The 22,487-nt window shown below is 45.4% G+C and overlaps 1 protein-coding gene across 2 annotated transcripts in view; it reads left to right on the top strand.

The window, feature by feature from the left end:
* The window catches only part of Cdi (serine/threonine kinase), a 50,994-nt gene that overhangs the window by 22,329 nt on the left and 6,178 nt on the right, over positions 1 to 22,487 (top strand). The window contains exons 3-5 of one of the 2 annotated variants that reach the window (XM_076422724.1): positions 9,913 to 10,034; positions 18,407 to 18,953; positions 20,544 to 21,077. In XM_076422724.1, the coding sequence (XP_076278839.1) occupies positions 9,913 to 10,034; positions 18,407 to 18,953; positions 20,544 to 21,077 (1,203 nt within the window). Of the gene's footprint in view, positions 1 to 9,912; positions 10,035 to 18,406; positions 18,954 to 20,543; positions 21,141 to 22,487 lie in introns of both variants that reach the window. The other variant, XM_076422725.1, reaches the window with a different exon arrangement.

The raw sequence follows: 22,487 nt of genomic DNA, 5'->3' as shown, positions 1-22,487 counted from the left end.
AATGTGAGTGCATATTTTACGGTTAGGTTCGCGGTATCGTGCAGCTGCATCTAAGAACGAAAAGAACAAAAGAAATAAGCATACTGACGAGAAAGAGAGTGATTACGCTCTCCCGGCGCGGCGTGGAGCGGAGAATGAGCCGCAGGCAGCGGTTCTTTTAACGATGTTGATTCTACGATGAACTTTTCCTCGAGTCGCAATTAGTCGACACCAGGTCGCGTAATTAGACTCGGATAATTCCGCGGTCTCCTGGTTTATTTGATCGTTCTATCGAGACAGCCGCGAGGATGCAAGAGTAACTAACGCGACCGCTTAATTATACATTCGCCGGTGGAAAACGCGGGTCCCCGGGTACTACGCTAAATCATAACGCGATGCAGATGTTTCTACCCGACTATAAATACTTAATTGCCCCTGCCAAATCGTGGCTACGATCCGCGGCTATCTCACTCGATTCACTTTTTCGGGACGAAAATGGCGAGGTTATTCACTGATTACCAAACCTCAGTCTCTAGCACGACAAACATCGGTTATCGTGTTATCATGTTATCAAATTATAAAAGTATATACTAAATAAACTAGAGGGTTATTGTTGCTCGCGGGTAGGACTGCTCTTGCGAGAGTGTTAGTGGTACGCATGGCTATTAGGGGCTGCAGCTATTAATGTTTTTTATTTGGTGTGTGACTCTCCAAGAGCCACACAAAGAACTTCCCGATTCGTTAGTTGCAGTATATTATTATCATTATTTTTAGTACGTTTTAGTAAGATTGTACGTTTTGGGGGAAATTCAATAGTTTTCTACTTATCAAAATGTTTGCTGTATGGCGTCGCATCAAACCAACATTGTAGGCTCGTTGCTCGCTTGGTTCCTTGTTATAGCGTACTAACGTTGCAAAATAAATTGTCTTAATTAGTTTTTCGCAAACGATACGACTCCTCATTATCCGGGTTTGCAGTATTGGTCTTGGTTTTCTTCGATACTATTAATTTAAATTGTTCCAAAATATATAAACTGCTCAATTTTGAAACTCTGCTCAGTTCTACATACAACATTTGTAAAGTTCATTTTTCTGATGTTTTAAAATTCAAACATACTTTCTCGTATGGTTTTGACTACGTGTGATTTGATATTTTTCCTCTCTCGACATATTTACATGATTCCATATTTTTATTATTGGTCTTAAATTTTGATGAATATTTGCATTTTTCATATAATCACGATAACGAGTTCTTACTTTCACTCCTACTCTGGCCAATTGAAAATCTAACCACAATATAGACGGAATTTTAGTATTTTCTTGAAAAGTAATAAATTTTAATATTCCGCATGTGTGTGCTCCATTAACCAATCCGTTTTCAACATTAATGTTATTAATAATTATCATATAGTTTATATTAATTTTCAATTTAATCTCAGTTAATAATTAGTTTTGAACTGATTGTTTTTTTAAAGATTGTAATATAAATTTTTTTTTGTACTTTCATCGATATTCTTTGAAAATTTATTCTTGGGAGTAGAGATGATTAACTCACTCTTGCATTGGGATAATTTTCGATTATTGTAAGCGGAAACATTAGCATAAGGTACAAAAAAAAATTTTTTTTTAAATTAAAAAAATTTATTTTTTAATTTTGAAAAATGAAAAAAAAACGTTTTGGGTAATTACGTTTGTTTCTTCGGTGGAAACTTTCCGTTCTCTCGTATAAATTGCATTGTTGAATGAACTTCTCTCGAAAAAAGATAAAAAAACTAAAAAACTACTGGACCAAAACGGACCATAATCTAATCAGCTCTAGGTTACGACGGGGCACATCGATTGAATCATTCATAATTCTGATCGCGTTGTTAATTTTTCATAAAACGTTAACGAAAATTTTGATACCATAGAAACAGACATACGCACACACATATACATACGAACATTTTGACAAAAATAGTCTAAAATGACTCCAGTGACCATGAAACGTGAAGATCTGCTAAAAAATCCATTTTCGATTTTCTCGGGGTCATTACAATAACTTCCCTATAAAATCGGGAAGTTAAAAAAAGATCAACAGTTTTAAGAATTGCAGTATTGTTTCGCTAAACGGTCAGAGGTGTCTCTGGGCCAACTTCCACAATCCCCATTGAGATATTGAGATATTGCGAAACGATGGCGGGAAGGTCGCGGAAAATCGTCCATGAGAGTTATTTCGACTGACTGGGTAGAAAGCAGATCTATTAAGAGCGATTTACCAATTAAGAGCTTGCCTCGAAGGCCGTGCCTTGTAAGGCTTTACAAGTTCAGAGTTTTCCCCGACTGCAGCTCGCTCGGCGAAAGTTCAAGCGGCGTCCAAGGACCGGAAATTGTAGGGATCAAATGGACTCGCAATGCAACGGGACGAGTTTGCAATGAAACGATGCGCAGCATGCATCGAGGAGGCTCTACAAGGATTTCACTGGACGACCGATTTCCGACCACGGCAACGATAAATTTATCTTTCTCGCCTCTCTGTCCGCGCCGCGGCTTTCTCCCGAGTTTCTATATTAATATTTTTGTCGATCACTTTTTCGCAAAAAAGTTTCTCCTCGCGAAATCCGGTCGCGCCTGCTCGGACTACTTAATCCTCTTTTCTGGGCTCGGTGTCCTCGGGGAATCGCGAATTTACGGCTTCTGGTACGTCGATTAACCCCTCCGCAACCCCGCAGAAGATTTCGCGGAATGTTGCTGATCGCTGGACACTGCGGATTTTATTAGAAGAAACAAATTTATATTTCAAAATCTGCATTTTGCATAAATATCCAATTAAAATCACTCACAACGAGTCCCGTAATAAATCCGGCTAAAACCGAGTAAACTAACATTGTCCAGGCCCAGACACCATTTTTCTAGAGAACTGCGAACAGCATAAATTCCGAGCCGACGCAAACGACCGGGAAGACTTACGTCGTGTCCTATCTGGAACAAGATGCATCGCAGGAACAAAAGTTCGCCAGATTGGCGAAGTAATTTACTCATCGAGCATCACGCGCGATACATCGTAAAACGAGCGCGACGTTAAAGAGTTTAATTAGCGAGATAAACGCGGTGAAAAAAACGGAAGAAGAGGTTCGCAATAATAAACTATCTCCCGGAGATAGGCCAAGAGCCGTGAAGTTTACGGGAGCGCAGATAACGCGTAGCGGGCGTGAAGATTAATGACGTGTAATAATCGCCTTCTCCAAGGTCGCACTGTAAATTAATGTACCCGCATAAATCCACTAATAGAGGGAGAGGCTCTAAGCTGGTTAGGGTCTGGCAGGTGTGGTTCAAGAGTTAACTCGTGGACTCATTAATGATCTACGCTGTCGGTATCAGTGTTTAAGGAACTCCCTCCATCGTCTATCTACTCGAACTACGCATTTCCTGGCTGTTTCATTAGAGCGATAGACTCCGATACAGCTAGATAAAGCAAATGATTGTACAGGCTATCGGAGAATTGCTTGTAGAACGACGGTGCAAACTTCTCGGCATACCAAGTCGAGAGCTGTTGTACAGCACGAAGCAGCATTTATCTCTAGTACCTTTAATGACTTTTTCGTGCGGTTGCAAAATCGCACGCATTCTTTCTGATTATCGGCGAACTTTGAGATTATTTCCTGTATCCTTCGGGTAGATCTGGAAATTTTTCCATGCAGAAAAATTACAAATTTAGTTGGCGACGAACGATGAACGGTAACCGGGTTCGCAGACGACGTGAAACATAGTTTTCAGATCAGGATAAATGGTGTCGCGTGTGGACTGTGGATGACGTTGCAGTCATCGCGTTGATGCGCTTCCGGCAGGCAAAGCGATGTTTGCTCGTTGTTCCCTGCAATCGGAGGCTCGTTTGAGAGCGGGTAACGAATCGTCTGGCTTGGCAGACTGTGCAAACACCGCCGCGGAATAACGAAGAAGCTCGCGCAGGTGCTCGAGCCTGCGCTTCGGGGCAAAAACTGCGGCATAATTAAAGTCGGTCCACGCACCAATTAAAAATCGCACACGCACACACCGCGAGGGGGTGGAGGGCACTTTGAAAGTTCAAAGTTTGCGCAGTGACGCGTGCCGTGCGGGGGCTTCAGGAAAAGTCAATTGCTGAACCCCCCCCGGTCGTGTGCGCTCGCGCGAACACTTCTCTCGTTAACGAGAAGTAGTGTGTTCTACGCTTTCCACAGCGTCGACAACACTTTCGATCATTTTCTAGAAAGAAAAAAAAGCAGAACGGGCTTTCTTCCATAGACGAGCCGCCACGCGAACGCGGAGAGGCGATCATGGAGCACGAGCGAGCTTACACTTGTTTACCGGCTAATTTCTCGATAGTGAACGTCCCTTCGCGTGCAGCAGACTCGGGGAAATGCAGTCAAACTGTGCATCCTTGTGCAGTTCTTTGATAATCTTTTATTTCTAGTGTAATAGTTTATTTCTAGTTAGACCCACTATAACCAACTAGCTGAAATGTGACTTGTTCTTGGAACAGTCCATTTCCCAGAAAGATCCTGTCAATTTGCATACAGATGTGACCAGCTGCGAAGAATTGGTTAAAACGCGAGTAAAGTCTGAGCACTTTCGTTGGCACGCGAGACGAAGAATCGAGTCCGGAGATGAAAAGTGACGGGCTAATTAGGGTGCGGCCGATTCCGTAGGTTCGGAACGGATCCGGACAGGAACGAGCTCGAGTCCCATTGACAGGATCGCTTTGTCGGGACACTGGCTTTGTCAGAAAGAGAGGAACGAGAAGCGGTCGGCGCGCTAATTGCTCTTCTGATTCAATAAGAGCTGCGAGGAGATCGTCGTCGAGCGTCCCGACCAGATAAGAATGGAATTATAAATCTACGGAGCAATTAAGGTCGACGAGCCAATTAAAGGGTAAACACACTGCGCTTTAAAGAGCACAGCTTTATTCAAAGCGACGTGCCGCGAACCGAGAAAAAGTGAGAGAAAAGGAGATGAAGTGAGAGAGAGAGAGAGAGACCGGCAAAGGTCAGCTGGCGTCTATTTGTAACCAGCTCGCTGGTAGCTGCGTATGAGAAATGACCGATATACCAGGAGCTATTTCTACGACGCCTTAATCATTCCAATTATCGGACTATGAATGAAAAATCAGCCGTGGGCGGTGTTAGTCACGCGACCGAGCCTCTTCCATTCCCGGAAACGGAAACTGCAGTTGCTGCAAGCGCTCATGCAACGGAGCCAATAGCGTTCACCCTCGGACAGAGCATTTTTGTTACGTCTCCGTTGAAGATCGATCAATTCCTCATGCTTTCTCCTCACACCAGGATAACAATGATCTCCATGGCAGACAGGCAAGGACGCAGACGGTGAGAATTATTCAAATGCACCGGCTAATTATTTCGGCGCGGTTACTTTCGCGCAACGCGCTTTCTGAAAGACAGTTTCGGGTTCTCGATGCCTGTTTCAGCCGCCGTGCCGGGTGAAAACTACTTGGCATAGTTTCGTCGTTAGCAAAAAAAAAAGATACCAAGCGATATTTCGAGGCCCCGCTTTCAGAGCGAACACAAAGGTGTCTCGTAATTAACGTCTTCCGACGCGCGTGGCCGTCTTCTAGGAGTCGCGAGAAACTCCGCGGAAGATCGGCCCGCCGCGCCGCTGTCAGTGAAACGCTGTCGCGTGGGAAATTGAAAATGTTTTACAGCCGTGACTATAGTTACATGCGTCGGCGCTTTACGAGCCACGGACTACTTGGGAATTGAATCCTCTGGAACTGTGACTGGGCGAGACCCGGTTTATGCTAAATATTTGTGAACAAATAATTTCTGCGTGATTATGACAATCATAAAAAATGAGGAAAAATGGAGCATGCTGTCAAACACATAAATAGTTGAACGAATGACAGAGGTGTCACGGGAAGCGTCACGGCTGCCAAATTTCGGGCGAATTCCACAGGCCCACGTGGGAACGCGGCTTAAGACGAACGTTGCGACAGAGTGTACACCTATCTTCGCCTGAAATTCATTCTCGACTCCACAATGTTTGCGAGCGGAGAGTGGTGAGAGGATAGATGGCAGAGAAGTATCGTTGGCGCGTTAACGAACAGCGAAATGGTCAGGGAATGGCAGTGGGCGATGACATTGTTCAACAACCCAGCGACAACTGTCGCGAATGCCCTAGCTGCGATATTTTTGGATGTTTATGGAACCTGTGACGCGCAGAGAGCGAAAACACGGTTGATCAATCATACTGAAATCATCACCTGTTATACCAAGAAATCATCAGTGGTATCTTCGAAATTCTTTTCACACTGGATCTCTAGTGTTTAGCCTACTCAGCAATGATCTCTCCGGGTTTTCCGACCTTGCAAATTCTCGCGGGATGACTCGCAGATCTATCACACTTTGAAGAATCCGCTGCATGCTACTAATTCAGAAATACCGCGACAGATCTCGTGAATGGCGAGAGATTTCTAAACGAATTATCTTTCGACTCAGACTTTGGGATTTTTTGGATCCCCTAATGGCTGCCACATGTTCCGAGTTTCTACATTCCTTTTTGTTTTAGCACTGAGAAATAGCATAACGCTCCTGACACATTGCACGTCATACAGTTTCCACTCAGACTTCAGCAAAATAAATTATAGATGGTTCAAGGATCCCAAGCAGCGAAGAAAATCAGCGACAATGGAAATCGAGAACGGGTTGCAGATTCAATTACATTTCTAATCAAAACCGTGTGCAGATTCACACAGGAGATCTGCCTTTAAAAATTTCACGATCGAAGCAGCGCGGGACGTGTGTTAGATAATAATAGACCGTAACAAAGGCCTCGAGAACGAAAAATCGAGCCTCCAATTTCCTGAAGTAGAGCTGGAAACTCGATAGCCCGGAGGAATCGATCCGTTCCGTTGATCCCACTGGAATTAGAGTCCAATCGTTGAGGAACGGCCGGCGCGGCGCGGCAGGTTTAATTCAATTAAAATCCGGGAAAGAATAAATTAAGAGAGAGAGAGAGAGAGAGATACGGGATCGCCTGAAGCGTAACAAAGAGAAAGAGGACTTTTTTCGCGCGCGGAGCGTTACACTGTGACAGGAATTCCGGCGGAATCAGAGTTCTCGTTAGCTTCGCTTTCTCCATTCTAGTTTCTTCTATTTTCTTTTTGTTGTTGATCCTCGCGAAACGCTCGATTTGCAAGCGCTCTGTTTACCCGCCGCGCCGGCTCTCTGCGCCGCGTATTCGTCATCGTCTGGACGCGGCCCAACTAAGCCAGCCACTGCCAAGGAATCCTGGCCAGATTCCGCGCGGATATTCTCGACTTTTTAACTCGCGGAATTTCCATCTCGCGACACGTCCCACTCCTCGTCGTTGTTTTCCTGTTTAGCGGGATCGCACAGCCGCACAGCCCGAGGAGACTGAAAACACCAGGGAGATTGAGGAGACTGAGGACATTCAGCAGTAGGTGCTAAATCTCGATTGAAGGTGCTATGTTTTAAATTGCAGCAAGTCGTTTCTGTCGTAAATACATTAAATCCGCTGTCCGGTCATGATCAACGTTAAATATAATACCGCTATGACAGGTTTCCCTTTCTCCTGGCTAGTTGTTTAACGCGAATTTTCCCGATTGGCCTGATTTCCACGCGAATCCTAAATCTCTAACGGTAAACGGTGTTCGCAGCAACGCGCAGAAGCTACGGAAACACGAACGCGCGAGAATTCACAAAAGTGCGAGACGACGCGAGAGCTCGTCGTCCCGTTACGCGAGCCACTCGTTCGCGAATTAAAAATGGATACCGCGAGGATGATTTCCAGCAGAGATCCAGCTCCCCTCTCTCCACCCCCTGGATCGATTCGGTGATCCGGGGTTTCCTCGAACTATATTTGCCGATTACGTGTCATTACCGCATCGAATTTCACTGTTTGCCGTTTCTATATTTAATTGCCAAGCTGCGGATCTGCGAAATATACAGCAGCCACATAAAAATTTCACTCTTAAAGCTTCGGTGAAACACTTCGGGGACCAACAAATGGATTCGAAATGCCTCGCAAATAGAGGGACAATATTCTGAAACCGTTTCGAAGCTGTGAGAACTAATCCGAAAGGTCTGTCTCGAATGGGAAACCCTGTGAAAACGAAACACGCGAAGGGATCGAAGTTTCGTCATTTCAAGTGACAACGCGATTCACCGCAGCGCATTGTACTGCTGTCTTTGTGCCTGGTCTCCGATTCAGCCTGAACAAATACGATTCATCGACGGCCGCAAATCCTGAATCCTCGTCCGTTTGAATAGCATCGGTTGCGCGCGTCTCGTTTCATTAATAACAGTTCTCGTTGTTGTATGAATCGCGACGGTTGTCTCTCACGCGGCTCTTCAGCTGTGAGAACAACACGACAGAAAGTGTACATATATGTATATTATCTCGTCTCGATCAGGATGACGTCCCGCTCCTCGCCGTTCAATGAGAACGCTTAATTACGGAACGATCTTTGTCGACGATCGTTTTCTCGTTTGTGCTGGAAACGCGATTTAATCCGGGTAAACCGCCCCCTTGCGATTTTTCTGAACACTCTGCACGATTAATACTGCGGTGTTCACATAATTGCTTCCATGGTAATTGCAAAACGGTCCCTGATTTCTGAATAGAATTAAATTATGTGTGGGAGTAATTTGTTTGCCTGCCAAAGGCTCTTGTGAGACGTTGCCGAGCAATGGAAGCTATTTTCCCAGCGTCCTGATTGGCGCGCGACTCGCCGCGTCACAAAATGGCGGCAATAGAACCGCGACGCTACGGAGGAAACCCGATATTTCTTTCATTTTATCCATTTTCCGCAGAAGTAACTTTCAATTTCCGATCACTAGCGAGCAACTCTGTCAGAAACATACGAACCAGTGTAACAGTTAGGCGAGTATCATCGCAACACTCGAGAAAGTGAAGTCCGATCGCGAAAACTGGATCTAGCACTCGTTTCACGCTGTTATTTTATGTCTCTATAACTCTAATTCATGGTAACCATCAATTAACACGATGTTCGGTAATCGCAGGATACGATGTTGATTTTTCTATAACTTCATTTATTCATTGCTCACGCACTTTCTAATTCCCCCTTTTTTTATATATCTAATAAGTTTCACTGATCGTTTATAGGTTTATCACGATGTTCCCCATTTTTATCAATAACCTGGCACACTTTGTGTCCACTCGTTGCGCATTTAGAAAATTCAATCCGCGTTTTCGCACAGTCCACGGTTCTTCGAAACTTTCTTCTGCAATTAATCCATTTCAAATATATGTTCAGAGTCGGATATGCATTGGCGATTTTCGAGCGCAGATTTAGCTGTGTTTCCATTTCGCAATGGTTGGTCATTCAATTATCAAACATACAGACGATCAAATCTGCATTTTACGCATTTTTGCACGTTACAGTCAGGCTCTGCGAGGCATTCGCAATTTTCAAGCGTAGATTAACCTATATTTTAGTCTTGCAACACTCGGTCATCCACTTATCAGGCCAGTAAAAAATCAAAATTGCATTTACCATCTGTGTGAGGACTGTGTCGATGTTCAATTAATTGAAAATATCATGTTCAGAGTTTAGGGTTCAAATCAAGCTACTATATTTCAGTGTTGCAACAGCAGATCGTTCAGTTACCAGGCCGTAAAAAATAAAAATTGGATTTTCAGCGCGGCAGAATCAGTGCGGTCGCCATTTCTCCAACTTTCTTCGGCATTTAACCGGTTCGAGATGCTACATATAGGGTCTAGAGGGGGCATTAGCGGTTTTCGCGCGCAGATTAAGCTATGTTTCAATTTCGCAAGAGTTCGCGATAACTGCGGGTTCCATCAGAAACCGCTTAAGCGGCCCGCGAGCCCCCCTTGCGACGAAACTATGTGTAGCATGGCCGAGCACCGTGGCCAATCGGTAACAAATCGTGCTGAACGTGTGTCCAATCCTTTTTCCAGGTTACACACAAAGTGACGAGTCAGGTGATGGTGTTGAAGATGAACCAGCTGCCGGCGAACAGGCCGAACATGCTCAAGGAGGTTCAGCTGATGAACAAGCTCAGCCATCCGAATATACTGAGGTAAGTCGAACCGAGAATCCGGTCCACTTTTACGCTAGAGAAACTCGAGATGCCGATCTCGAGGAAACGGAGTGCGTGCGCCAGCCGAATTTCCTTCTGCGGCCTCGAACCGGGCCTAATTAGCCCTTGTTCTAATTGGCGGCCACCTGGGCAGCCCCCTTGGATCTGTTTTGAAATTTTATTGTGGCTGGAAAGCGGCAAAATCGATTTCGATCAACATTTTCAGCTTGGTTTTCTCCTACATGATCCATTTAAGATGTTTTGGTTATCGATACGAGAGTTAAAATCGATGCTTTCAGCGTCATGTCGTCGACGCCCATAGTGACGATCTTCTAATTTTTTAAACATTCTTCTGTAGAACGTGCGTGGCTACCTTTTCGTTCGTTTATTTCCCAATGGAAAAGCAATTGCTCTTAATGAGGATATGAACACTATACTTTTCAATTATCATACACTTGAGTCACCGTGCATGACGAATCTTTTAGTCTGGAGCTGATTATTAACATTTATATTTAACATAGAAGCCCACAATCGCTGGAAATGACTAATGCGATTAACGCGTTCGCCCGTGAAAAATGAAAAGACTGGATTTGAATAATTTGACACTTCTCGTTTGACCAGCAGTGAAACTTTTAGTATTAATTGTGAAATAAAAGCAATCCACGCGAGATTTTAAAGACATAAACTATAAACGATTAGAAACACGGCTACGGATTATTCAAAGGGGTTGATGGCTTTACTATAGATATGTAGTAATTCCGCACCAGACACCAGAGAGTACTCAGGTGATTAGCTTCTGTAAAAACAAAGTAGGGTGACAGAGCCACTACCCAGTCGAATAAATTGCTCTGTCGCCTTTGAACCCGTTGTTTCGCGATCGTCCGACAGCCAATGGAATCATAGACAGCTGTGTTATCGGTAATCTGATACGAGTTGATACGGGTGACTATTCCACAACCCTCCCATTAGCCATTTCAATTCCGTCGAGAGTCGGCGGGCGTCGAGAATCCGCGAATATTGGCTTGAAGAAAATGGAATTGACCGAACCTCGATGGCTAAATCGATAGGTTAATATCGTAGAGTAATGGGTGAACGGTACTTTCATATTGCGGGCTGGCGTGATCCCCTTTCAGAACTGGCATAACAGTTTCTGCCCGGTTAGGGTTGCCGGAGCCTTTGATTCTTTGATCTTCGACCAGTAGCTGAGAAATGTTATAAAAATTGCAAAAAGGATGAAATAGGAAACGAACATCTACATTTTTCTCGGTGTACCGTTCTCCAACTGTGAATCGCGAAATCGGCATCAGAACGCGCTGCAGCGAGGGGTTGAAGAAGCACTCCGAGCAATCACACGGTGGTTCCGAAAGAGCGTGTCGGTGGTACAGCGCCGCTTGTCGTCTAAATAATCCGCGCGATTACATCGCGGAATGCCGGCTATAAAAAGCGACACGGGTAACGTGTTCGCCGAGCAAATAAAGGGTGAGGAATAAAGTAGCGGCCGGTGGCGGTGGCATCTTGCAAGAATGAGTTTGCGGACGGAAACAGGTTTTGGCGCGCGAGAAAGACAGAGTGAGAGAGAGAGAGAGAGAGAGAGAGAGAGAGAGAGAGAGAGAGAGAGAGAGAGAAGCATCAATCCCGCGCGCGCGCTCGTCCCTTGAAAACAGAGCGCTCACGGTTGACGCAACTGGTCCGAGCTGGTTCAGCCAGGCTAATGCCAAAAGAGTTCCGCGGTTTGCGAGCAACGAGTTATGACATAATGCAGCGATCCTCGGCTAGACGGGCTCGCTCTCATGCTCCGTCCAGTAGCTTCGAGTCGAGTCGAGTTAAGTTGAGTCGCATCCGAGCGGCGACAACGCATTCCGACGATATAAACGGCTTGGCCCAGATTCGGGCCGAGTGTGCGTGTGTTTATACCGGCGGATCTTATTTCTGGCATTTCTCTCGTTGAAGGCTGCGGAAACCGCGACAGCACGCTCCGCTGACTCAGTGTTTCATTGAAAGAAGCGGCCGTCTGTACACTGACAACCCTTTTAACCCTTTGGCATCCATAGGATCTCCTCCTCTTATATTTTTCAAACTTCCTATAACATCATGGAATTTCATTGTATTCTGAATAATTCTAATGTTGTTACCGTTTTAAACCAGCTCATTTTTGTTATAATAAATGTAATAAGTCGTGTGTATCGTTGTTTGCAAACAATTTGAGGAAAGAGCCGTTCATTAATCGCGATCGTCCACTCATCGGCGATACTAATTCGATTCGGACACCGAAAATGCGAATAAGTAAACGAACGATCGGTTTCCCTGGAATTTATGATTCCCCCGAAACAGCCAATGGATTTTGCAACTGTTAGACCTCTTGCCAGGTGTGGTCAAGCGGTTTCAGCGAATATGGATGAATGGAAACGGTCGATACATCCGGCGACGGAGGCGGCGGCGGCTGGCGCGATTTACTACGAGCATATCTGGCCTAAATCGATATCTCGGTCCCCTCTCCGTTCGTTTTCCTTGAATTTCGTCCAGGACCGGGAACGTGCTCGCGATTAAATTCGCTCGCCTCTTCGGCTCTTTCAAGGCCCCCGGTTCTTTGAAAGGTTAAATTAGGATGCCGCGGATTTGCGGAATCTTGAGTACTCGAGTGCGCGGGTGGGAGCCTCGATTTAGACCGTACGAGGATTCTATCGATCTGCTGAACTTTCGGGTTCGCATTTGCTAATTAACGCTTCAGCGGGACCTTCAAACATTTCAGACGTTCGCATCATTTTGTTTCATCCTTGTCCGTCCGTATACATATAAAGTTGTCAGAAATACAAAACAGTGAAATGTCTAAAGAATTTGAAGGAACTTTTTGTATTATTTTCGATTTCCAGACAATTCGAAGACGAAAGAAGTTGATAATAGAGCGTGCTCAAGAGTGCTTCGTCCAAGCTTATCTCTCGTACCCCACATCGATCCCGGGAAGAGTAAAGTCGCCACGATTATGTTTAGTGTTTGCCTAAACATGAAATGTTTCTTATCTCGTGATCGAAGGAAAAAGAAGTCTCGTTGATCCGCGTTGTTCCGCTGCAACACCGGCCACGGTTCTGTTGCGATTAAATCGATACTTGTTCTAACTGTTTCGCCGGCGAAGAAACGGCACGGACGGAACCGTAACGTAAATTGCCCCGTTACGGGATATTCAACACTATAATTCGACGGAGAAACTATACAATCTTTGTTCATCCGAAGATATTTAGTTGATTCCGAATCTTTTCTCATCCCTTTATGGCACACTTCACCACCGTAACATGGTTCTAGATGTTTCTTAGTCAAGGTCAATAAGAATCAAAATATACGATATCATTGAATGAATGAATGTGATCTTGATCCGGGATGACCTTTAGCATAATTTGAGATTGCATGGCTAACTAAAAACTTCCGAAGCCCATATCCCTCTGAAAAATGCGAAATCACCGAAGCGATGCCATAAAAATGTCTCCCCCCTCTAATGTCTCGCGCCTGTAACCCACGACTACAGATAAAAATCGCATCGCTCTCTTGTCATCTTGGACAGCGTGATTCGCGAGATCGCGTGCGAATTTCACGCCGTCCGTAGTCACACGAGCCGAACAACAGCCGCCGCGATGCGACGCGACGCTTCCGATCGTTTGATCTAGTCGGGCCGCGATAAAGTCGAATCGAGCGTTTCCACGGAGATATCGAGATACCCTCTGAATCGTCGACGTCCGCTCATTGTCGCGATAACGCTCTTGCGAACTTTTACCAGCCGTCAGATGACGTAACCGCGAGTACAAAATACACACGCGCGACTTATCTACTTGCGGTACTGCTCCGAGCGTGTAGAAGGGAAAAATCAAGCCCATCTCTTTCACCTTTCTTTTATATAATTGTTAATTACCAGACTGGCGAGCGCCGGACGCTTAATTAATTCCAGGTGAAATTTAATCGGCGCCGCGGTTGCGCGTGTTAAACACGCCTGTTTAACTCCGCGATTAGATCGGATGCATTGGAGGAAGAATGTATTTAACTTTTTCAGAAAACTGTCTGATATGTACTCGGATGCGCTCTTCGCGGTAGTTTGTTATTACTGATCTGGAACAAAACTGTCTGATGCTAATTTATGTACAGAAGATCAGGATCGAGCTACGCTACTCAAGATATTTTTTCAAATGTTAGAAGACAATCAATTCTGTCAATCAAACCATCAGTACCGAAAGTTTCTTCTATAAATTTATAAATTCGGCACTCAGTGACTTGAACGGTCTCAGAATTTCCTGGAGATTCTCTGTTGGCTAGAAAACATTTGTAAAATGGAAAAGAGCTCGCTTCGATGAACGAGGATTTGATGATTGATACGGGATTAGGAAACTGATCGAACCGGACAGAAGATCCTCCATTTTCGAGGTCTAAGCTTCCGATAAGCCTCGAGTAGCATAAATCAACGATCCTAAACGGGCATTCAGATAAGAGGGTATCCCGGGTGGTAACAAATGAAGACAAGCCGATCGTCGACGCGCCGGCTGCTAATTGGTGGTTATCGCGTCGCGTTAAAGGGTAATAATGGGACAAACGACCCCGAACTTTACCCCATACGCGTCCAGCCACATACGGAGCTATCTAATCTCCAGGATCGCTGAGTCGAGTCTCTCCTATGGAACGCTGATTCTATCGTTCCTCTCTGAAATGATAAACCTCGCCGCAAGTAACGCGGGCTACGCTGAAAACGCCAAGATGGATCGCCGGATAAATTGTCTCCGCTCTATTAAAAATGATCGAATACACCGCGATACACCAGCAGAACTTTCTTGCCGGGACTGTGCCCCCCCCCACCCCCGTGTATGTTTCCACTGGGAGACGAGCGTTGATGTCTCTTAACGCCAGAACTCATCGAAACGACCCAGTTTGTTTGGATCTCCATTTCACAGCAAAACGATCACAGCCATTTGTGAAATTGCAGAATTAATTCTCGTATTGCGATGAAAGCTGCGGAAGAATTTTAAGATACGTTGTTGTACAGAAACTAAAATATTATTAGAATGAAAAAAAGTGAATCGTGTCAAATTGGATAAGATTGATGAAGCCATTAACCAGCGCGAAGTATTAAAATCCTTTTAGAAAATTAACGAAATCGCACGAACGCGTAATTGCATTAGACCATTAGTCCGTAACGAAGGGAATTGAACCAGAATTTTGGATTGAAACGTTCAGGGGCTTGTGAGGCGTTGTCGGCGGGCCAAAAGCGAAATCTGCAGCTCGTGGCGAAGTCGAGTGATATTAATCCTGTGCGGTGGCGAACGCATGGCCAATTAACCCTACCGAGAGGGAAGCACGGCTCGAGGAAGGCGCCTCGTCTTTAGCTAGAGTTGAAATTTTCCGGTTGTTCGGCTGCCAAAGAGGATCGAATCGGTCCCTCCCGTTCTCCGAGACGGGAGTCGAAGGTTCTTTAGTGGCACGGGTGTCAATAGAGCACCGTGGCAAATCGATACAAGCTACCATAATCGACTTACCCTCGCGTGGATTCGCGGAAATAAACTCCGACGGTCTGCGGCACTGCCGTTTTCCAGGAGAAACTGATTTATGCGAGTAACGTCGACTAGGCTTTCGTGCAGACTATACTGCCATAATGTTCTTTCCTGCCCTGGTGTCATTATTCATCTGTCCATTCGGTGCTTAATCTGCATTTATTATTAGACGATGGCGTCACGATTTTATGGACGAAATGAAAGAAAAACTTTCGAGGAAATTTTTGTTTATGCTGTTCATTTTGTCGTTTTCGACGACTTCCGTGCTCTGCACACTAATATGTAAATGCACGAAGGTCAACCGTGCACCTCTGACATTCTGCATTTTTTCATCCTCTATTTTTACATATAGACACTATGTATATTCCTTTCCGAGTTTCCTCGTTTTTATTGTTGGCAAGTTAAATGCTTTTCTTCTCTCTTTTCGCGCTCGTACTACATATTTTGTACACGCTTAATTTTTCCTGTTACGGTTCTTCGAGCGTTCTTCGAACTTTCTGCCGAGCGCAGTTTACTCAGTTTCCAGCAATAAAGCCACTGCTATTGGCACTGTTAACGTCGCCTGCGGATATTACCGCGCTAAAATCTACGAATTAGTCGGTGACCAAGTACGCGTTAGGCAACCGATGCTAATAAGTTTAACGAGGGTCTAAGAACCGACGATCAGGTTCGTGGAAACGTATTAAACGTTCAGAATCTCTGCTCCGGGATGTTTTAAAGGAGCTGACCCTTGGACTTTCCGAACAAACTGACCAGGAATTGCATCTTCTAAACAATAACGCGATTTTGTATTGTATATTTTCGATCATCTCGTGTCTTTGAAACAATGAGATTCTCACAGTTCTTGTGTTCTCACTATGACATCCTAAATTATCATTTTCATCGGTTTGTGAGCTCTCCTGTTATAATTTCATATATCCCTAAAGATTACAATATACTCGATTTCGAACAAATCTCGAAACACTGATGACGAATGACTTCATAGGAAATTCCAATTACACTTCAACCCTAGAATAAATCCTAGTGCAAGGGGTTGAATTTCCGGCAAATGGCGGATCCGCGGAAAACGAGTGACGCCGCGCGCACATCCGACAAAGCGAACGTCAATCCTCGGCGCTATTTATAGCCGGTCAATTAAATTCGTTGCGACACGACGAATTCCCCCGGCTGTCTCTCACTGGAAACGATGCGCGATGGTTCGATCCGTGGCAACCACGGTCGCAAAAATATCTTGTCGACTCGCGCGCCGTACATTGTCTATCCTCGCTTTGATTGGCTGGCCAACCGATGCGATGAGAGAACACAATCGTTGACCCGAGAGCGCCGCTGGCGCTCCGTATCCGAGGCTTCCTTTTATTCGTGCCGCTTTTGTCTGATTGTGAGTTTCGCGAGTACACTGTACGGCATTCTAGGTCGAAGACCTTCGTCCTGAGGTTGTCCTCGGAGCTCCCCACCCCCCTGGAACACGAAGGTCGCGGGCCTTTATTGGGAAAGATGAGTAACGAGCGAGTACAACATTCGCGATTCGTGCGCGGATTCGCAAGGAGAATCGTCGCGCGTCTCCGCGACTTGCTTGGCAATTAAAGCCCCTCAAGAACCTCGCCTTTAACGCCTCGCTGAGACGTGTTTGGCGCTGAGACTTGTCGAAGGACAACATTTCGTGGTCGATTGTCCCTGCTTCTGCGAGAGTATTCCCTCTAACACGAGCATGAAAAGAAAGGGACCGAAACTTGTTCGTGTGCGAATAACGCACAAGTTCAGAAATTGTTGGCAATCCGAGACCTATTGAAACACGATTTATTGTCTTTCCTTTCTAGTCTGTGTCCTTCGTTTCCTATCCGCAGTCGGTTTGTTTATCATTTCAAGATAAAGAAACATTGTATATGCATGTATACATTTAATCTTGGCCGTATGCAATTATTCTGTACTTATACCCTGAAGATCTCACAAAGACAATGCCGAATCTCATTACCTTTAATTATTCGCATCGTCGAACCTATCAGCCGACGATTGTCATGAAGTGAACAGGGCTACCGTTCCTAGCACGTTATGTATTAGGGGCTTGTGAACGAACACGAGACAAAAGCGAAGTTGGACAGGTTAGGGTCCGTTCCGTCCGCTTATGCAACTCCGTCCAAGCAAGAAGAAGTTCGTCGGGCGTTCTATTACAGCCCGGGGGCCGTGTAGCGTCTTCCTTGATGCGTGATTATTAACGCTGTCGTTATTATTCTAATTGCCGTTCTCGGCACCAGTTGCGAGAGACTCTTCGTTGTTTTCCTTCTTTGCCCCCAATCCCGAGATATCCCATTACCGAGTCGAGTCGGTGCACTCGCGTAATTGAGGGTAGAGGACTCCGATGCCCTTTCAAGGAATAAATCTTGGAAGGCCCGTCTGCTCGCTAACTGCGCGTGCTGAGCGCAACTATTACCAGAATTACCCTATCCCGACGGTTACCGGAGCGGCGGGTCAAACTTCGGGAGGTTATTCCACTCGCCCTGGCGGAACGAGGTGATGTACAGGGTGACCTAGCTATCGCCAGTCTTTTTACTGAAGTTACGTGTCAATATACGTCGGATAGGTGTCCGCTTGCGTGTCTGATCAATGCTGACCTATTTCACTCGTCAAATCTACTGTATGCCAGACTCAAAGTCAGCCGAAGATTCTTGGAGACAGGTAACAGCTTGCTCGCGTGTCTGATCGGTGCTGGCTTATTCTACTCGTCAAATATCTGATCAATGCTACTGTATCCTACTTGCCAGGTCTACTGCATGTCGAGTCAACCAAAAGCTGATTTTCTTGGAATTGGATAGTCTCCTAAAACAATACTAACATCCCGATGCTTCCTTCCAGGTTTATGGGAGTGTGCGTGCACGAGGGTCAACTGCACGCGCTAACGGAGTACATAAACGGCGGCAGTCTGGAGCAGCTGATCATGGCGAGGCACACGCCGTTACCCCACCTAATTAGGATGAACCTGGCGAGGGACGTGGCGAGAGGTATGGCCTATCTGCACAGCCGCGGTCTCTTTCACCGGGACCTCACCTCGAAGAACGTCCTGATCAAGAAAGACGACAGCACGGCCGAGATGACGGCTGTGGTCGGTGATTTCGGTCTCGCCGCGAAGATCCCCGATCCCAGCACCGGATACAGACTCAGCACCGTCGGCAGCCCCTATTGGATGTCGCCGGAGTGCCTGAAGGGACAATGGTACGACCATAGGTCCGACGTCTTCTCGTTCGGCATCGTCGTCTGCGAACTGATCGGACGCGTGCCCGCCGATCCCGATGTCCTGCCACGCTCCGACAGCTTCGGCCTCGATTATCTAGCCGTGGCTGAGATCTGTGCGGCCGCAAACCCGCCCACGGACTTCCTGCACTTAGCCTTCAACTGCTGCACGGTGAGTGTTCAATGGAATCCTTGATTGTTGTTCCAGATTGTCACATTATTGCTCGCCGACGAGCAAGGAAGGATGAAAAGTACGATTCTTCATGAGAAACTGAACAATATTTGTGGAATACAATTTTTCTTACGACGGTTAGTTTTCGAGTAAATTGAACTTGAAGATGGACGCATTAGACGCCAATGACACTGCTCGGCGGGGCTTGAAGTGTGCGCGCGCTTTGCGTATCTTAGAACTCGCGTTTTCTTAGAGACGGAGCGTTGGGTGAGACAATGTTGTTCTCCAGTTTTTATTCGTTTTGCAACTCATTAAAAGTTCACTTAATACAAGATTGTTTATAGTAATTTGGGAATTAATTTTGCTTCATATACATATGTATATCCGATTTTTCTTTGAACGTGTTTTTCATGACGAAAAAAGATTGGAACTGGATTCCGCGGTATACATAGATTGTCAAAGATTCGATTAGTCATTGTTGCGCATAATCAGAAAGGCCCCCCGTCTGTTATAGCACTGTTAACCTCTGCCTGATATGGCTTCTCGGGAGCACGGAGACGCAATATTTCGAAGTCGGTCCGTGTAAGCGAATTATCTCGGTAGCGCACGGTTTGTCAACCGTCGCCTAAAGTAACGGTCACGATGTTAACTTTTCTGGCAGTGGTACAGAGAGCTGGTATCGGCGACAGCGACAGCGACGGCGACGCTGGTAGGATCCTAGACGCGTTGCGCCAGAGATTGTGAATAATAAATGGCTCGAAACTGGTGGCCAACAGGAACGTTTGAAGCCACTGAACTTACAATAAGCTTCCAGGATTACGCAACCGGTCGCGAAACGGGAAACAATTTTGTTTTGCGCGTCGCTGCGCTTCAAAACGGAACATTGGCAACTGTCGGGATGTTAGCAAACAGTGTTAGCGAACGATGCTGACAGTGTTTCAAAAATGTTGTGTAATGGACACTGAAAAAGATCTTCTTCCAATTTTACATTCCAGTCTGCTCTTGCTGGTCATTCTACTCGCATCATTCTTCTCGAGAAAATTAATCTGTAATTATTCGCAGATGTGTTCTCAATTTTTTGTTAGCTAATTGTTCAGGGAATAAAAGAAATAAAAGGAAACAGATGCCCTTATCTTGCGACTTACTTGACGAAGTGGATACTTTTTGCGAGTATGTACCACGATTTGTTTTATTTTCCGAAGAAAATAGGTTAAGCACTCGAGCGTTGGTTGAAAAGGATTCGATCCACCTGCAGTAGCCAAGAACTTGCCCGCAGTCCCGTTTCGTATCGACCCAACTCGCGCTCAGCGACAGCTTCAGTCCCGCTTGCGATCATCCATGCAATTAGTTTTAATTTGGACAGAGAGACTCGCACCATTTTTCCCTTTTGCGTCTCGTTTGCTCCAGTTTCTGCGCCTAAAATTCTTTCCGTTTAATCATTTCGAAAAATTAACTTAGAAAATTGTTTTGCTGAATGTACAAATTTCTATACTGGAATTTATTTCAATATTCTAAAGTATTCGAAGATCTGAAAAATGTTATTTTGCATGAAAATGTACGGTGTTAGTAAAGAGGATCTATGGGTTTCAGTACGAGCCGAAGTCGCGGCCGACGTTCCCAGAGATCACGTCACGCCTGGACAGCATGATCGCGAATGGGGAAGAGGAGTCTAAGAGCAACATAGGCAAGTGTCCATCGGTGGATCCAACGCTGATGTCCAGCATGGACGAGATCACTCGCGAGGGTCGTCCCGCAAAGCGGAAAACCGCTCGCTTGAGGAGTCAGTCTGCGGATGCGAGGGGTTGCGACAATGCAACACCTTCTGACAAAGCGAGATGCCATTCGGCGAGGCGGGTAGCTGAGCTAGCTAGCAGAAGAGACCCTCACTACAAGCCGATGACCGCGAACCCGTTCCACGCGCTCGGTGGCGTCAAGAAGATCCTCGGCGACCTGTTCTCCAGCTGCCTGGAGCTGCCCTCGCTCGAGGACGTACGGCCCAGCGTCACCGATGGTATCGGCAAGTTCAAGCCCGCGCAGAACGACAGTATCGCCAAGATCTTGAACAGAAAGAAGCCCAACTCTGAGCCCAGCAGCCCCACCGCCAGAAAGAAGTGGGAGAGAAAGGTAAGGGAGATAGCTACCTTTCGAATCGGAGGTGTTGGATGCAGCTGACTGAAGCTGACTGAAGTTAGTATGTACATTCTAATTACTGGATATAGCCAACCGAAAACTAATACTACGACTAATCTGACAATATTTGACATTTTCATTTGAGAAACTATTTTGTCAACCGAACTCTTTAATCATACTCCTCCAGGCTGAAGCGCAGTTGATATTAGCTGATAACTAGACTGCGGATCTTTATGCATTTATAGGAAAATTTAGCAGATGAAATTCAAAATTGTTGAAAAGTTTTTTTAATTCATTTTTTAAATTCTAGTAAAATCATTAAGGGAAGAAATAACATTCAATTTCGTTTCTATTGCTTGCAATCGACGCAGACAATTTTTATTTTGCATGTGAAGATCCGCAGTCTACTGATAACAACAGGAAAATCAGCTTCTATCCTCAGTTGCGCGTAAAGGAAAGTGGATCGAATTAACGTTTCCACGAGCGTCTCTTAAACGTCGATCTTTATCAGCCCGGGATCTAATCGTCGATTTATTATCTTGGTAAAAAGATCTAGATCGTCGGTCGCGATAGTAAAACTGCTTCGCACGAGCGTTCATTATCATTATTGATCGGTTAATTGTGTGGATTAGTTGCGGGTTAACAATGTACCAAAGCTTGTAGATGGAAATATTTCCAAGAGTCTCTTTTTCTATTCCCGGAATAAATCTACGATATTTTAAAAAATTCTCTCGGCAAACATTGTTTCCTCCTGTGTTCACTATTTTTACGATGTTAGAAAAACGCGTGGAGTATAGTATTCAGTGGGAGCTGCCAAAAGCAACCGGTCGAGAAGCAGACCATAACCGTTTATTGTCCACAGCTTCTGAACAGTTCAAAGACCTTAGAAACAGCGACTACGCCGCGCGATCAACGCTCGCGTTACTAACCCGAAAACTCGATCACGCCCTTGAATGCGAAGAGATCGCGAACCTACGGGCCCTCGACCTACCTCTAACCAAGATGCCAGCTGGCATGAGGTAATAGTGGGACTGTTGCCCGGTTCACGGTCAAGGAAGTGACCTCGGCCAGCTAATGCCGGTCGCCGCGAGCGTGGCAGGCGAGTTGCATAACGGGAGAGTCGATAAAACAAAGAACAAAGAGAGGAGCAAACAACAGACCGTTTAACAGCCTCTTAGAAATCTTCCCAGTAAAACCGTCCGATCCTTCCGGGGCTCAAAAACACCTTTTAACCGTTATCATTTTACTCCCTTCCCGTATCAGCATTCAAGTAACTTTCTTTTTTATCGAGCAGCATATTTTGCTATGTTTAAATTTTTATTTTGCACGAAGATCCGCAGTCTGTTCATCCAATATCAAAAGTATCATTTATAATTTTCATAAACGCAGTAAGGGTGGATTTAT

Source organism: Lasioglossum baleicum, chromosome 4 (assembly GCF_051020765.1).
Source record: "Lasioglossum baleicum chromosome 4, iyLasBale1, whole genome shotgun sequence".
NCBI lineage: Eukaryota > Metazoa > Arthropoda > Insecta > Hymenoptera > Halictidae > Lasioglossum > Lasioglossum baleicum.
This window is presented reverse-complemented; position numbering and strand designations above follow the sequence as displayed.